Here is a 17,178-nt window from a genome sequence, read left to right as displayed (position 1 = left end):
TTTATTTGTAAATGACCTTTCAATAAGATGGCAATGCATGGTTTTAAACATGTAAGACATAAAAGAGGCATTCATATATACAAGATTTAAAAGATCACAAAATAAAATAAAAAGAAATGAAAATAGAGAAATAAACTGGAAGATGATGATAAAAGTGAAAATCTCTAACAGCAGTTTTAAAAGAAATAAGGGTTAGTCTGTTCCACATATTTGGTGTTTAAAACCTGAATGCAGCATCTCCAGCTATGATTCTAGTTCATGAGCACATGTGTGGAAGACAACATGGCATACATGTGCAACTAAATTAGACATTACTAACTTCTCTTTGGGTTAGCAGAATAAGTGTTTCAACTCCTGTTAACAGGAAGTAAAATGTGCAAAGTCACGTGTGCAAGTGGTTTCTTATACACTGAACTGTGGCTGTCACAGCACTTTACAGACACTGTATGATGCTCCATGTGTGACAGGGACAGAAAAGGTAAGGTCTCTGACAAATTCAGTGGTTGTGGATCTTTTTAAAGACTTTTTGTGTGATAGGTGTGTATTGTAGCAACTTGCTGTTAAAGAAATGTATATACCTGTTCATCACTCTGTTAGTCCCACGAGGAGTTAAATTCTTGAGCAGCCACATCAGCTTTGTTTAGGACAAACACATGTCCTCTCCCAGCAGCCAATAGAAGGGTGTGCAACTAATTAGAAAACAGTAAAAATGCTCAACCACAAGAGAAGAGAAAACATGTTGGTGTGCTGTCAACGGGCAATGCTTTTTGAGTCCTTTCATGCATACAAGTCTCAATAAATCGCTTTGGCTCTGCCTGCGTCGTCTGTGTGTCCGTGAATCTGTGTGTCTGTGCGTCTGTGTGTCTGTGTGTCTCTGTGTGTCTGTGTGTCTGTGTGTCTCTGTGTGTCCGTGAATCTGTGTGTCTGTGTGTCTGTGTCTCTGTGTGTCCGGGAATCTGTGTGTCTGTGCGTCTGTGTGTCTGTGTGTCTGTGCCTCTGTGTGTCTGTGTGTCTGTGTGTCTGTGTGTCTGTGTGTCTGTGGATCTGTGTGTCTGTGTGTCTGTGTGTCTGTGTGTCTGTGTGTCTGTGTCTCTGTGTGTCCGGGAATCTGTGTGTCTGTGCGTCTGTGTGTCTGTGTGTCTGTGCCTCTGTGTGTCTGTGTGTGTGTGTGTCTGTGAATCTGTGTGTCTGTGTGTCTGTGTGTCCGTGAATCTGTGTGTCTGTGTGTCTGTGTGTCTGTGTGTCTGTGCGTCTGTGCGTCTGTGTGTCCGTGAATCTGTGCGTCTGTGTGTCTGTGTGTCTGTGCGTCTGTGTGTCTGTGTGTCTGTGTGTCTGTGTGTCTGTGCGTCTGTGTGTCTGTGTGTCTGTGTGTCTGTGTGTCTGTGTGTCTGTGTGTCTGTGCGTCTGTGTGTCTGTGTGTCTGTGCGTCTGTGCGTCTGTGTGTCTGTGTGTCTGTGTGTCTGTGTGTCTGTGCGTCTGTGTGTCTGTGTGTCTGTGTGTCTGTGCGTCTGTGTGTCTGTGTGTCTGTGCGTCTGTGCGTCTGTGTGTCTGTGCGTCTGTGCGTCTGTGTGTCCGTGAATCTGTGTGTCTGTGTGTCTATCAGTCTGTGTGATTATGTGTATGCGTGCATCTGTGGGTCTGAATATCCATGTGTCTGTTGGTCGATGTGTCTGTGCGTCTTTGTGTCTATGTGCAGATCTCAACATACAGTGTCAATAAAGAGTGCATGTCATTTAATAAGAGACATGCATGTGCTAGTATGTGTTATTCTTTTATATTTATATCAGAGGTAAGGTTTGACTTTCACACATGTGAGGCAGAAGCTTTCAGAAGTCTCAAACATAAAGTTCACTTTCTTGACCCAAAGCTTTCACTTTCATAAGGAAACAATACTTTATCCACTCCCACCCTCTTTACTGTTCCTCTTCTCCTCATTACAGCTTAATGGATGTTCTGTTTACCGTGCAGCGTAAACACAGAATGAAACCCATTGCTCAGTCAGAACTGTGTACTATATGTCTGTCTGTTTGTGTATATGCACAAGCTGTGTGTGTGTGTGTGTGTGTGTGTGTGTGTGTGTGTGTGAATTTGTGCATGTATGTGCGTATGAGTATAAATAAATACATCGACGATGAAGACAGCGAAAAAGACCAGAACGGAGGCTCTAAATATATTAATGTGTCAAACAGCCCATGTGGGTTTCTGTAAACAGGACACACGATTTGAGCTGTAGTTTTAATTTATATAATATATCAACAGAATATTGTTGTACTTTTATTGATTGAGATCCAAACTGTATTCACTTACGAAAATTCATTCACATTCTCATAAAATACATGAAGCTCTCAAATGGCTGAAAAATGTATTTTATGAGAGCAGCTTGTTTTTAAAAGTGAAAGTGCCAAACCATCACTGAATAATCACTTCAGTTTCTTTAAGCACATTCATTTGGTTCTGTAGCTTTAATGTTGTAAGCTTTGTTTGCTGTTCTGAGCTGCTCAAAGGTTATACAAGTTTAAAAGTACTATATGACTTTGTATGAGAAAGTGGCATTCATAGTAATGATCCAACATGACAGACAAATACTTACATTTGACCAGTTTAATTGTGCAGTCGTAATTCATTAAGCACCATTGTTCCTGTGTGTTGTGCTTCTCTTGCGTGTTGTGCAGCACCATGTCCAACATGTTTATGCAATACTGAAAACATATCAAGTACACGTGAAGTAATGCAGAAGAGGAGCAGTCTGAGTTATTCATTCTATATTGGTAGTCCTCTGCTTATACTGTTGCTGTGGCTTAACTATACATTTGTATGCATTGTTATTCTGTTCATTTGAAAGAGTTGGCAAGACACATACAGTTCATTCTTTTGTTCGCTTTTGAAGCCGCTCCACATGGGAGATGCATTTTTGACCCTAAAGCTGGCAAGGTGCCGTCTCCATATGGACAAACCCAGACCCTGAGCTGCACAAAGTTGTTTCCGTTGAAAAATCTTTGATCTCAGTGACGCTCTCTTCTTCCAGAAAGTATCAGTTATTAATCCAAACACTGAAATCTGCTTTGCCTTGAGCAATTACCAATGATTAAAAGAGTATTTAGTTAATTAAGTAGCGGGGATTCTATATTTAAAGATTTCCAAGGAAAAAGGCACACTGCTTTTCATCAGCTCGTGGTGTCTTCGGGGCCAATAAGACAAAGCAACAACAAATCAGATGCAGTGTATTTCTGGATGGTGTGTATTGTGAGCGGAATGTGATCTTAAATGTGATGCTGTTTACTTCAGACTACTTTCATTCGTCTGCTGGATGGAGATGAAAACAATGTGTTGACTTCACGGCCAGAGCAACATGGAAAGCATTCAAACATCAGTGTCTGCTCTGTCACATTGCAGAGTCATGGCACTGACTTTGCATTGTGTTTGTGACTTTTGACATATTTAGAAATTGATATCATATTTTTGTTTTTCCCTTTAGGGTGATTGAGCACACTGTTGGTCTGTTTGTGCAGTTCTGGCACACATTTACTGTGTACATGCATGTGTGTATATGTGTGCAAGTGTGTTTGCAGCGCCACACCACAAAAATGTTCATTGTTATAAAGGAGCTTGTGGAGGGCTGATGTTGGTCTTTCAATAAAGTTCATTTGGTTAATGTTCCCTAACTTTTCTGTTTGATTTATGCTAGTGTACGAGTAGAAACTGACTTTACAATGAACTGAAATTATTTCAAGTTTTTCTGTTCCTGATGCGACTTCTCATGATAAACTTTCATTACTGCTTCTAAATGAAGTCTTTATGAAATCTGCAGATGGAAGACATAGATGCCATGTTCAGTCACCTGCTCGGAGAGATGGACCAGCTCTCTCAGGTTAGTTGTACACCAATGCTGTAAGCTTGCTGCATACTTCAACATCTTAACATGCAGGTGCTACCTGCTAACCAGCTGTGTGAAATTGGACCTTGGACTGTAAAGATGGATGACATATCTACATTTTCTCCTCCTGTACAAAATTGAAGCCAAAATACTCCTGCAATAGGCTGTGAATCTTCTGGTGACATTAGTTTCATTTAGGCAGAGCTGTAGTGGTTCTTTAATGTGTCCAAAAATACCTTTATCTTACCGATAAGACATCAAAGATCCCTGAGGTTTGTATAATTTTCCTCAGAACAGAAACACTATGGAAACTTCAATGACCCTAGTAGTTTACTACCTGCCCTCTTGACATGTCTCCTCTAACCCTTCTAATCCATTCGGTTAATCATGGTAATATATCCCCTTTTAGCTCCTGATGACTCATTAAAACTTAAGGAAAGCGAGTACTGAGGAGTAAATCAGCATGATAAGAACAATGCTGAAGACAGAAACTGTTTCACAAAAAAACCAAGGAGGTCAGTTTTATGACCTTGACTGCAGCCAGTCTGTAGGGGGAGCTAAAGATATATATTTATTATAGTCTAGATTGTTACAATCCTAAATTGTTACCACTGCACACATATCACATTTGGGGATTTCGTTCAAACACAAAAGGTAAAGGTGAGGTGTGTATGAAAAGGAAGACAGCTCAAAATAGCTGAGTAATCTTCATGAGAACACGAATGTTTGTTAGATATTCTATTCAAAACATAAACTTTTGACACGTTGATTGCTGGAGTGAAAGAGTCAAAGTATCCCCTCAACCCTTTAAAAACATTATTCAGTTATTTAATATAAGTGTTAACGCCTTGATGCCTAGTGTCGAGAATTTGCATCAAACCGCAAGAGTCCGTATTCCTCCACTGCCGGTTGATGCACTTTCAATACATACCCAGGAAACTTTTGCAAGCATTAGTTTGTCAGAGGATCAGTCGGAGACAGAACAACATCCGTTTGATGTGCTATTATTATGTAATATCTATTTATGTGCTGTTTTCAAATAAACTTTCTCAACTTCATTTAGCATCTACTTGAAAGCAGAAACACATGTTTAAAAAAAAGTTTTAATACTTGGAAACAAATTCAGGCATCAAGGGGTTAAGACATTTTCAGAGCTGCTACTTTCATGTAGATTGCATGAAAATCAGTCAAGAAAACCCGATTTAACTTGTAATGTCAGATTGATTTTAAGCACACAGTTTACAGTTACAAATCTGAGATTTCATTTGGGTTAAAACAAAATATCTTGTTACTTTACTCGCTATCTGAAAGGTGACAGCTATTTATCTTTTTGTCTAAGTAAACCTGTTGAGCAACTAACCTCCAATCATTTATCAGAAGTCAAATCTTTGATGTCATGGAGAATAGTTGACCAATATTTGCCACAATGTATTAGAGGGTTCATCTGGAATGGTGGGCGGAGTGCAATCTTCAACATCTTTGGTTGCATTCTTTCCCAAAACACGAACAGATGAGCCTTACACTCTGTCTGAATGTTCCCGTCAGAGCGTTTGAAGTAGGAACAGGTTACACAAGGTGAGCCAGACAAATCTCTCAAAGGTTATCTCAGTAATCTCAGCGTTATTTGATTACAAACGGCAGTCCTTGTTTTTAAACCCAGCATCAGACAGAAAAATATAAGGCGACACTGAGATGTGATGTCATTAAATATGGATTTGACCTTGGGCGAGTGCTGCAGATATCCTTAAATTCACATAAGCTGCTCATCATATAACTGCAGCTCGCCAAGAAAAACATTACACATTTCCAACTGATGCAACTTCAGCCTGAGGCGAAATTCTTTATCGTCCGTTTCAAATCCCCACATTAAAGCTAAATGAGAGCAGCCCTGAGAGTGGGATCAATCTAAAACATTACATCAGACATAGCAGATAAAATAAGCTCTATATGTCACTTTGGCATGCGTCCTTCTGGAGCCCTATCAGAGTGACAAACACCCCTCCACAGACCGTCAAGAGAAGCCTTTTGATTAAAGCAAGAAACTGAGAAAGGAAAGGATTTAAATTTATTCCACTTATTGCTCTGATTGGGTCAATTCCCTGCTTAACTTTCCTTGGAGCCAGAGGACAAAAACTGATTCCCTTTTTCATCCCTGACTTACAGAGAGCTCTGAGGTGTTACTTAAGCAGCAGCAGCAGCTTCAGCATGACGACATGTGTTTTCAGCGCAGTCGTCATGGTTGAGCTGCACGCTTGCAGGCATCATTTTGATCAGCAGCTGGCTTCTTGCCAGAGACATTTGTTAATGATTTATATATTGCTGTTTGGAAATCAGCCCTTTTCTTTATGACATTCAGATTCCTCAGGCAGAGACTGTGCAGCCTGTAGAGAAGCTGTAACATCACTGGTCTGACAAATTAATGTTTCTTCATGAACTGACGTGATTTACTGTCAATACATACAGTAAACAGAGTGCAATGTGTTCTCTATTACCGTTACTTGTAAACACAGCATGATAAAAAGCAGGGAAACAATGTCATAAATAACAGGCTCTTGTTATATAATTGAGAAAAGTTCAAAGAAACACATGTGCTGCTTTTTAGGCTTCTCTTTGAAAGTAAGTGTTATCTGCTTCTGTCAAGGACAAGACTTCTGTGTAACATGACGGTAAACATCAGATGGACCTTAACAATTTTGTAAAAATATTCTACAGTTGTGTGTGTGTTTGCAAGGCAGCAGGGTGAGTTGTTGTTCATTGAGCGTGTATTTGTTGCAGAGTTTAGTGGACAAAACAGAAGAGGTCCCTGCTTCGCAGAGAAGGAGCACCTTCGGCTTCACAGATCTCAATGGTGAGTGTTTATGGAAACATTGTGCTCTCATCTAAAGCAAGAATGGTACATAAATCCGTAGCCAATCAAGAGTCACACTGCCCTGAAAGTGAGCACAGGGAGGTATGAGGCCCTCTTTCAAGAGATAAGGCTTCTGTTCGGTATCAGGGAGTGACTGCTTTTTCTTCTGCCAGGAGGTCGAGCCAACCTCTGAAAAACTGACGGGAATAAGTGGAGAGTTATGTTAGTTTCGGAAACAAGAGATATTTGTGGGATAAAATTTACAAGTTCAAATTCTTCAGCATAAAGAAATTAGTTTTTACGCATCAGAATTATCTTTGAATCACATCAATAAATTCTGTATTGAAAATAGTCAAGTAGAATGAAGTTGTTCCCTCTTTCAGAGACAAAATGAGAGAAGGATTCGTAAAGACAATTTGACATTGACTTAAAATGTATTTACCTTATACACTTAATTAAAGAGACATGAGAAAGTATGAGTGGGAAAGAGTCAGGGGGAGAGAGAGACAGACTGGGGAATGGCATGCGACAAGGACTAGTCAGATTTGAACCCGGGTTGCCCACATTGAGGACTCTAGACTCCTGAAAATGGGCAAGAAAAATATTAACCAAGCCACTGGTGCCTACAACAATGTTTTTAAATTATTCTTTACCAAGTGAAGTTTCCTATTGGGCTTCACCACAACAGGTGGAAGTTAAAGGTTTAGTGTACCTCAGCAGGAGCAATTTTTTAAAATTCATTTCTCAGGGATGAATCAGTGACATTACAGGATAACTTCTCCGACCTTCCTTAACAGAGTCTCTTAATGAGCTGGAGGACCAGGACCTGGACGCTCTGGTGGCTGATCTCAGATCAGAATCAACCCCCTCAGAGGTTCCTACAGATCAACAGACCAGCAGCCAAACAGACAATCAAACTGCAGAGTCATCCATGACTCAGCAATCTAAACCCACCCTTCCTCCACAATCAAGCTCTGCTGGATCCTCAGGGGGAATGCAGATGGTAACCATAAAAATCCTCATTTAACTGTACAAGTATATATTACCTATGATAACGTCCTCATACTGTTTTTGTTTCCAGAGTGAACCACAGACAAAGGAGGACAAAATTAAATTGGCTCTTGAGAAAATAAAAGAATCCAAAGTAAGGAAAGTAAACCGAGCATTGTTTCATGTCTTTTATCACCATTCAGCTGCACAGTTAAAGTTAATACTTTATTTCCAAGATGATTGTCAAGGTGCTGATGAGTGACGGCAGCTCCAAGATGCTGATGGTGGATGAAAAAGAGACCGTCCGGGAGGTTTTGGACAAGCTGTTTGAGAAGACACACTGTGACTGCAGCATTGACTGGAGCCTGTGTGAGACCAACCCTGAGCTGCAGATTGGTGAGATAAACATGCACACACATGCTTAACATGTACTCAAATCATATGCACGCTATTGTGTTACATGCACAAACTCCTGAGCCGAGGCATGAGACACTGCCACATACATGTTCCTAGACTGAAGATGTAGACCATACATTGAAAGTTTCTTATTATTTCAGAACGAGGCTTTGAGGACCATGAATATTTAGTGGAGCCGCTGTCTGCATGGACTAATGAAAGTAAAAACAAAATCTATTTTGTGTCAAGGCCTCAGAAGTATGTAATGTTCAAGGACCCTCAGGTGAGTATGAGGGAGTCGTTCTCTTCCTGCAAAAGATTAATTAAACACATGAATTCGTGGTCACTAAACTAAATCATGCTTCTATCCGCTTGAAGTTATTTTACATGTGGAAAAAGAGGGCAGTAAGTTCAAGTGGGATCAACGAACAAGCCAAACAGCTCTTACTAAAGGTTGGTATCGGCCCCATGAGCACACTCCTCATATTATTAGGAACAAACATCAAGATGTTTGTCACTAAACAAACTGTTTTTTAATGCCTATCTCTTTAATTCCCTGCATATATTAATGGGTCCTGTTTTTTCTTACATAAGACGAACAAATCACTCGCTGATTGGCTGCAGGAAGTGAAAAAGTCATATCTGCTAGATAAGATGTACCTTATGTCTCCATAGCAACCAAATAATGCAGCTACTTAAATGATTGCACATCTAGTTTTGACACAGGTTTTAGGGTATAAACCAGAACTTTAGACAAAACTTAAACACTTAGCTGGTACAACAGACCACAGGCCCTTCATGATACGCTCTTCACAAACAAAAGGGATACGATTTTGTTGAAAAATTCTTTGTACCCATCTTTAGCTCACAAGAATTCTCCTTTAAATTTCTCCTTTGGGGTCTGTTTTTAGTGAAAAATACAAAAACACAATTTGTTGTTAGACAGATGACACCTCGTTGTACATTTGGCATACACATGATCCACTGTGGAAAAACATCATGTAATGATTTCATATTGATGCTGATCTTTGTTGTTCGGTTCTGCAGGAGCATTTTGGAGGTCCTACTGTGATCGTTCCTGATCTTGAGGGCACTCTGTTCCTCAAGGAGGATGGAAAAAAAGTTTGGAAAGCTCGCTTCTTTGTTCTAAGGGCATCGGGCCTCTACTTTGTACCCAGAGGGAAGACAAAGGTTTGTCAATATAAAGAAGCTTTATCAACTATTTATTATGCCAATTTTGAGAAAATTGAAGATGGCTCAAACAAAATGTTAATATAACTGTAAGGTGTCTAAAATGATTGTAACGTGCATGTTAATGATCAGAAAAACAGTTAAATCATTGACACAAGGAGGTACCCCGTAGTCTTGGAAATAAATAAGGGTTTATTATTAGGTATCTACTTGGATAATTGATGCTGTTTTGTTTTTCTTAGCTTACCTCAGTCTTAACCTAAAAAAGGTGTAGGCTAAAAAAAGAATCAGCTTTGTTACTACATAAAAAATTGCAAGGAAGAGAAGACCACTCCTCTGCCTCTACATCCAAGATAGATAGATAGATAGATAGATAGATAGATAGATAGATAGATAGATAGATAGATAGATAGATAGATAGATAGATAGATAGATAGATAGATAGATAGATAGATAGATAGATAGATAGATAGATAGATAGATAGATAGATAGATAGATAGATAGATAGATAGATAGATATGGCTTAGCTTTTTAAAAAGATTAAGAAGACGGAGACACAGCGGGCCAAGCTTCATCAAAGGTGATGATAAATCCACCTGCTTTCTCCCAGTACGTATTAGCTGTTATTGATGAATTCTTTATCCTCTTTGGTTTCAAAATGAAACGTTGAAATCAGGTTAAAAACAGCTATAGTCCAATGCTAAGCTAACTAACAGAAAATACTCCCAGAAATATCCCTTAATTAAACAAATGTTAATATTCTTAAAAATTTATTTTTTAAAAATTTAATTTTTCTCAAATAAAAGTCGCAGATTGAATCACTCTTGTGATACCTTATGAGCACTGACATCATCTTTTGTTATTATTTTGATTGAGAGTCCCCTATCTGCTGATTTTACATCATGTTTGTTTAAGGGTGGTTTCAATCGTTTCATCTAATTCATGGTTTAAAAGCAAATAATCAAAATGTTTAACGATTGCCTTAAAAAATGTTTTAAAAATGTAGGCCTTAATTTATTGAATCACCATCAAAAAACCACAAAGTGGCCATTCTCCTCCAATGTTTAAATGCTTAACTATTTCAAAGGCATAAAGGTAAGATAACAAGACAGAAAAATAACGCTAAAAAACATGTTGTTGTGAGAGAGAGGAGAAAAATACATCCTGAAAAAAACAAAAAGATAGATGAGAAAACTGCGAGGCAGATGTGTAAATGGACAACAGGAGAGAGCTGCAGGAATCATCTGAGGCCAAGGACTTATGGAGGGAGATCTGAAAAAGATAGTTCATTAGGAGGGAGGAAGAGAAAATCAGACAAGGAGCAAGCATAACCAATATTCTACAGGAGTGTGAAATGAACCCACATGTACTGTAGGCTTCATATAAGTGAGAACCAGTCAGGCAGAATTGGAGGAAAGATAAGAGATGAAAAGGTGCAAGACAATGTCTGGAACGAAACTTCATAGAGCAAAGAGAGTGGTTTTGCCTTTGCTTGCATGCAGACACTTCTTGTGTCCAGTAAACAGTGCGTGTCTTCGTCGTGGTTAAATGTGTGACCATGATGTGCTTCTGCACAGCATCAAATGTTAAAGAAAGGAATGGGGAAATGCTCAAGGGAGAAACAAACTCTTCAAACTCTTCTCTGAAAATCGATTTAAATTTCTTCTAAAGTTAAACAAAACAACAAACACTCTCACATTGAACTGTTCTTTCAAGTGTCTTAATGTTTATCTGTAGCATACAGTCAGAATGACAAAGTTGGTTTCATCTTAACAAAATGTAAAAACAACATCAGAGCGTTAAGACTAAATATTCAACAGCCATGTGTTGACTTATTAAATTTATGCTACTTTTTCAAATATCATTGTTCAAATGTTCTGTATTACCAATCCTGTAAATCATATTAACTTGCACACATGTTCTCCTTTGAGGTAAATATGTTTGTTATTCACTCGTCCCATAAAGCATCCAAGAGCTCTGGTGTGCAGGACTCATTTACAAGATCTGAGGCATGTTGTTTTTTCTCTCTGACAGTCGACCAGTGATCTTGCCTGCTTCATCCATTTTGAAAAAGTCAACATCTACACCACCATCAACTACAAACAGAAGTATAGAGCTCCCACCAACTTCTGCTTCATGCTGAAAGTAAGCTCAACACATGTTAGTAATAACATGTAAACGGAATTCAGAGAACATTTTTGTAATGCTAAACATTGTGCGCTAACTCTAACTCATACTATTTTAAGCTGCTCCCAGCACATTTAACAAAATGAGCCCATGTGTCCTTCAAAACTAATGAGCAGAAGTTTGACAAGAACTTTAACTTGTAGCTCATAGTTCAGGATGGGACAAGTGGGACTGGGATTTATTCTTTCGTAGAAATTTACCAATGTCATATTTGTAACATGTGTGAAGATAGTGCTGAGAGCATTTTACACTATGTGGTCTGATGTGTAATTTAATGTGTGAACTATGTGATGACACCAAACACAAAGTGATTAGTGGTCAACAACATTTCCAGTGAAAAGCTTCCAGTCCCAGTGTCCCTCACAGAGAGCCATGGGTGCAGCTTTTTATCTGCTGCCCTCTGCTGGCTCTTGTGTGACTACAAATAAACTGACAGAGCAGAGCAACAAGATTTTGCACTAAAAAGTGCAATACAATTAATTTTATTTATTTGTTTGAAGATTTGGGGGCTTTCCAAGCCTTTATTGTAGAGATATAGGACATCAAGGAGATAGAGTGGGTAATGACATGTGGCAAAAGATTTAAACTCCCGTCTGGAGTCAGTCTCCTTACATCACCGGTGCCCCACAATCTACCCATTTGACGCATCAAGTTAATTTTATTCATTCCTGGGAATACTCAGCTTTCCGAACAGATTAATCATGAAACAATCATTAATCACAGAAACTTCACCAATGTCATCAGGGTTTTCTTAGTTTGACTTTTACAGACCGCTTGTTTGGAAGAAAGGCGCTGATTTACAAACTTAAAGGGATACTTCACCCATTTACAAGAAGCTGTGTATCATTAGAAACATGGTAGTAGTGTTGAATGGTCGTGAATCCAGCCCTCATTTTGCCCTGAGACGAGAAAAATGTGTTTTTCTTTGCTTGAAAGTTTTCTTCATGTGATGCAAAAAGCGTCATGTTGCATCACATGAAGAAAACTTCTGGGCTGGATTCACGACCATTCAACACTACTACCATGTTTCTAATGATACACAGCTTCATGTTAATGGGTGAAGTATCCCTTTAAGCTGAAGTGGTGGTGCTTTCAGTATGTGGGTGGCGAAATCTAAAAACAAATAATGTTGAGTTGCACTATGGGAGGTGTAGGATGCAGCGCTGCAGGAGCCTGAGACATCAATCTAGATTTATCTCTGCCATTTATAAATGTTGCTTTTGTCATAGGTCTCTTTCAAGTCTTAAACGTACTGGTATGGTCAAATTAAACAATAACCTAGGATTGCCCCTATATCCATATTATTATTATTATTTTATACTTTTCCCAGCATCCCTGCATTCAGAAAGAGTCGGACTACACTAAGTTCCTGTGCTGTGAGGACAAACACACACTTCTGCTGTGGGTCAACTCCATCAGGATAGCCAAGGTCAGATTCAATTCTGTAACACAAAAGCTAAAATAATAATTTTTAAAAAGTTATTTGAATTAATTTCTGGAATTTCAAGAGTTAAATGTGCTTGTGCATGTGTCCTCTGTGTGATCAGTATGGGACTGTCCTGTATAGAAACTACCAGACTGCTTTGAAGAGAGCTGCCCCCACTTTGCAAACTCTCCACTCTGCTGCACAAACAGGTGAGTGTACACATCAGAACAGGACTTTGACTAAAGACGATGGTTACAAGAATCTGGAAAAAATCATTTAGCAAAGTCAGTGTTAACAAGTCTTCACTATCTCAGGAGACAGTAAACATGTATCTGTATCTGTTCAAGTCGCTGCATGTTGAAAAGAAGAGACAACTGGAGCGCTTCTGGTATCCCTCAAACCACCGGTGCTCATGGAAGGAAAGACTTCAAAAAAGTGGAGGAAAATGAAAGACCTAAACAACCATAGGTATAAATAATCCAGGTCCAGGCACTCAGGATGGTTAGAAAAATATAAAAAGCCTTTAATTCATTGGGATAGAAACATTAAAATACATCGTGTATCAACTTGCTCCTTCTTCAGGGTGCAGGCTTGCAGCAATCCTGAGTGCTTAGACCTGGATTATTTATACCTACAGTTGTCCAGGTCTTATGTATTCCTCCACTTTATGTATCTGCATGTTCAATTTGTACAACCTCGAGACATAATTAAACCTTAGATGAACAGTTATTCTTGTTATTCTTGTTGTTTTTAAATATAGACAACCCACTAGATAAATATTTGCTTCAATGCAAACTGGCTAAAACAGAAGAAAAACATAGCAAACACAGAATTTTTCAAAGAAAAATGCTGACAAAAAGCTTCTCTCTGCCTAATAAAAAATATCTGAACCCTCAAAATGTGTCTCTACAGGAACATCCAACAGTCATGTTGAAGGCTATCCTCATCAGTCACCACCTGACTTCATCCCTCCTCCTCCTCCTCATGGACATGTCCAAGTCTGAACCCGGGATTACTCCAGCCAGCCTGGATTAGGTCCTGTTAGTTTCCTTTAACTTTAAAGCATTAAAAAAAGTCCTAATTGGAGCCAACAATCTTATCAGTAATAACTCACATATGAACAGAAACAGAGGTGTTTGTGATATACTATACATAAAGGGAGTTATAGTACCATCTAGTGGTAGTGTAGGGCATTGCAGGTTCAATAGATCCAAACAAACTATTTATGAGTACCGTACTTTGAGCTGACAACAGTTTCAGCACAGGGCAGTCAAGAAGCACACAGCTGTGTTCATTGTTTCAATGAGCTGTTTATTACAAAAAGACTGTACATACATTTCAATGAACACATCCTATGTACAAACTGAGAGGAGAAGACAAACACTGGATTCTGTTCCCATGAACATTTAAGTTACTGTTTTTTTTTTTCGTCATTAAGAAAACACACATCGGAGAGAGGCGCCTTGACCTGTGATGCCCTGAAATGCTCGACGTTACGTGGTAAACATTACAAAGTTCTGCACGTCAGCGGTTGTCTCATGATTTCTCTATGAAAGAAAAAAAAAGTATAAATAAAGCCTTTACATACAAACTGCTCGTCAGCCGTCTCGCCACAGTCTCTGACACACACAGACAAAAACATGTCCAATGCAAAGCTAGAAATACATTAGGTAGAAAAAAGTAGTTCTCACAAAATGACCTCATGATGGAAAAGATACAATCAAGAATGGGATGTAGTGGCAGATCATTCACTGTAATGACGTTTAGATACTTTCATGCACAGAAGCTGAATGAATACTGTTCATCTGCGTCTCCTCTCGTCTGTGTAGAAACCTGAAAATGTCCTCTGGAACAATCCTTCTTCAAGACTGTTTACACACTATATTCAAATGTCACCTTCAATGTCCCACACTTCCCAAGTACATGGGACGATGTTGAAGTGGCTTGTTACAAAACATTAGCTTTGACCAACAATCACTTTTTAAGAGCAGACATCTCGTTTTGCAAAAGTCAGAAAAATCTAAACCGATATTTTTAAATGCACACTTTTTTAAGACCTTGGGGTTGTAATTCATTCCTTCACTGCAGTTAATCATTCATGTGGAGCACACACTTGTATCTGTAAGTAGCTGATTCTAGCTTTAGTACATTACTGATCACTTTCCTTCAGTCTACATTCACTAAGAAATGCAGAGGCGATTGAAGACTATTACAATCGAGTGCTTGTTCAGTCTCTGAAACAAAGTATGACCACTTGAATCCCTTGTTACCTTTTTACACTTCATAGAGAGTTCATAATTTGAGGTTGTTTGTGTTGGTGATAATGGTTGTTGAGCACCAATGTAAAGCACCACACCAGCAACCACTGAAAGAACAGACGACGACAGGATCAAGGTTAGTTGATATTTCAGGAAAGCGAATGTTTAAAAATCAGAGCGGTGATCATAAAGTCATCACAGTTGCTGAAAACAATCAGTGCACAATGAAAAACGACATATTTAAAAAAAGAAAACCTGGGTTAGTCCTTCCTCTGCTTCACAGTTGGAAGCAGCGAACCCTTCAGAGCTCTGCTACAGTAGCTGGACAGCTTCACCAAACTCATGAAACTCGGACTGAACATAGATAAAAAAAAAATCATGTTTACATGCAGCCACTTGGAGTTAAGATGGCACCGTGAGTGATGAATCGAATTAAAATTCAAGTAAAAACAAACTCAATTTGAAAGGAAAACACTGAATCTTGGCATCACCTCCACTGACGCTGACGGAGAGTCACAGGTGAAACACACTGACAAATGTAACTGTACTGGCAGCTTCTCGCGTGACAGCTTATTTATTTACAAGTCAGAGAACAGAAAGAAGAAGCTGTTGACTTTGTTTTTTTTCTTGTAATGCGTTTGTACACTCGGTTCGTCCTTTTTAACAGCATCTCCACCGACACAGAGCGTGCTAAAACTCCAATGTGTTTGATCCCCTTTTTTAAACTTTGTGTGGTTCGGACATCGACGTCATCCAACATTCAGTCGTGTCCTAATGCACTTGAAGTCTGTTTGTTCTATAGACTGAATATAAGAAGCGGACATTTTCAACCTAAGAAATAGAGAACATTTAGATGAGAGGGAGGAAACATCATTTACATCTCGACCCTGTGACAGCAGTTAGTGGAGTTCAAACGTATAATATTGAAATGGTGAGTGTTGTCACTCATCATGTTTCCTGCTTTTTGACGCTCACAGAGATGTTAATTTCAGTCTGGTTCATAACCAGCTCTCCTCGCAGGGGCTTTAACAGGCGTAGTGATTCGTCCATCACAGGAAGCCACGCCCTAAAACGTCGATTTGAATTCAAGTGGGACTATATTTTACAAAATGAAAATTACTTTGCAATCTTTCTGCTGGCCATGAGGAAAAAAGCAGCTTTAAGGCATTTCTGCGATTGCTTCACTTTTTCAACAAGAGGCTACGTCCACTTCTTATAACTGTCCACGGTTTGTCCTTGTAGGTTTGTTTGATAAGGTAACATGGAGGGTTTGAAAAAAGGAAGAGTGGGTTGGTCTGCAGGTCTACAGTGTAAATATAGGGAGGAGGAGCACTTGATCCTCATACAGGAGGAGCAGCGCCGCCCTGTCAGGTCATGAACTGTAGTAACACTGCAGAAACACTAATTGACTCTAAAAGGAGATTAGCCATGATTTCTTTGACATTATTTGTTTATTTCTCTGGAGGTTAAACTGTTACCTGCCGACACAGATGTGACTGTTGTCTCCTCCCGTTGCTCCACAGTGTACACTAACAGACCCCCCCCCCCTCCCTTTCAGGCCCCTCCTTCTTTGTGCGTCAGTTTGTTTGTTTTTTAAATCATTTTGGAGCACAACAAAATCCGTGCAAGCCCAAGCCCCCCACAAGATAACCAGTTTCAAAGTTCAGCATGGCACTTCATTCAGAAAGGGGGCTGCATGAACTGCATACGCCTGTCTGTACATTGTCACTCTGTTTTAAACTGCAGTGCTGTTCTGGGTGTTTGTTTTTGTTTTAGTCAGCATAGTGCATGATGGACTCCACGTAGTTTCCTGGGAACAGACCAGTAACCCCGTTAGCGACGCCTTCGAACCAGCCGTCATCATTTTTCTTGATGATGTAGATGATGGCTCCTTCCATGAAGGACAGCTCGTCTTCTTTGTCCTTGGAGTAGTCGTAGATTGCTACGACTTGAACAAACAACATCACAGAAAGGTTATTCTCTTCAAAGAAACACAGCTGAGTTGAA

The 17,178-nt window shown here is 39.3% G+C and overlaps 2 protein-coding genes across 3 annotated transcripts in view; one reads left to right on the top strand and one right to left on the bottom strand.

Moving 5' to 3' along the window:
• The first annotated feature begins 457 nt into the window (after positions 1 to 457).
• Positions 458 to 14,504, top strand: LOC306827529 (amyloid beta A4 precursor protein-binding family B member 1-interacting protein-like). Its single transcript, XM_079349419.1, has 13 exons — positions 458 to 478; positions 3,809 to 3,868; positions 6,650 to 6,722; positions 7,520 to 7,725; positions 7,804 to 7,866; positions 7,949 to 8,108; positions 8,270 to 8,391; positions 8,487 to 8,561; positions 9,156 to 9,299; positions 11,335 to 11,445; positions 12,818 to 12,916; positions 13,035 to 13,122; positions 13,826 to 14,504. Exons 2-13 carry the CDS (start codon positions 3,809 to 3,811, stop codon positions 13,915 to 13,917), a joined length of 1,293 nt encoding a protein of 430 aa, XP_079205545.1. The 5' UTR covers positions 458 to 478; the 3' UTR covers positions 13,918 to 14,504.
• LOC306827528 (abl interactor 1-like) overlaps positions 14,204 to 17,178 on the bottom strand; it is a 28,189-nt gene continuing 25,214 nt past the window's right edge. For both annotated transcript variants that reach the window (XM_079349417.1, XM_079349418.1), the window contains one exon: positions 14,204 to 17,119. In XM_079349417.1, the coding sequence (XP_079205543.1) occupies positions 16,944 to 17,119 (176 nt within the window). In that variant the 3' untranslated portion in view covers positions 14,204 to 16,943. The remainder of the gene's footprint in view (positions 17,120 to 17,178) is intronic.

This window comes from Symphodus melops (assembly GCF_947650265.1).
Source record: "Symphodus melops genome assembly, chromosome: 7".
Lineage (NCBI taxonomy): Eukaryota > Metazoa > Chordata > Actinopteri > Labriformes > Labridae > Symphodus > Symphodus melops.
Note: the sequence above shows the minus strand (reverse complement) of the source record. Positions and strands in the feature narration are given on the sequence as shown.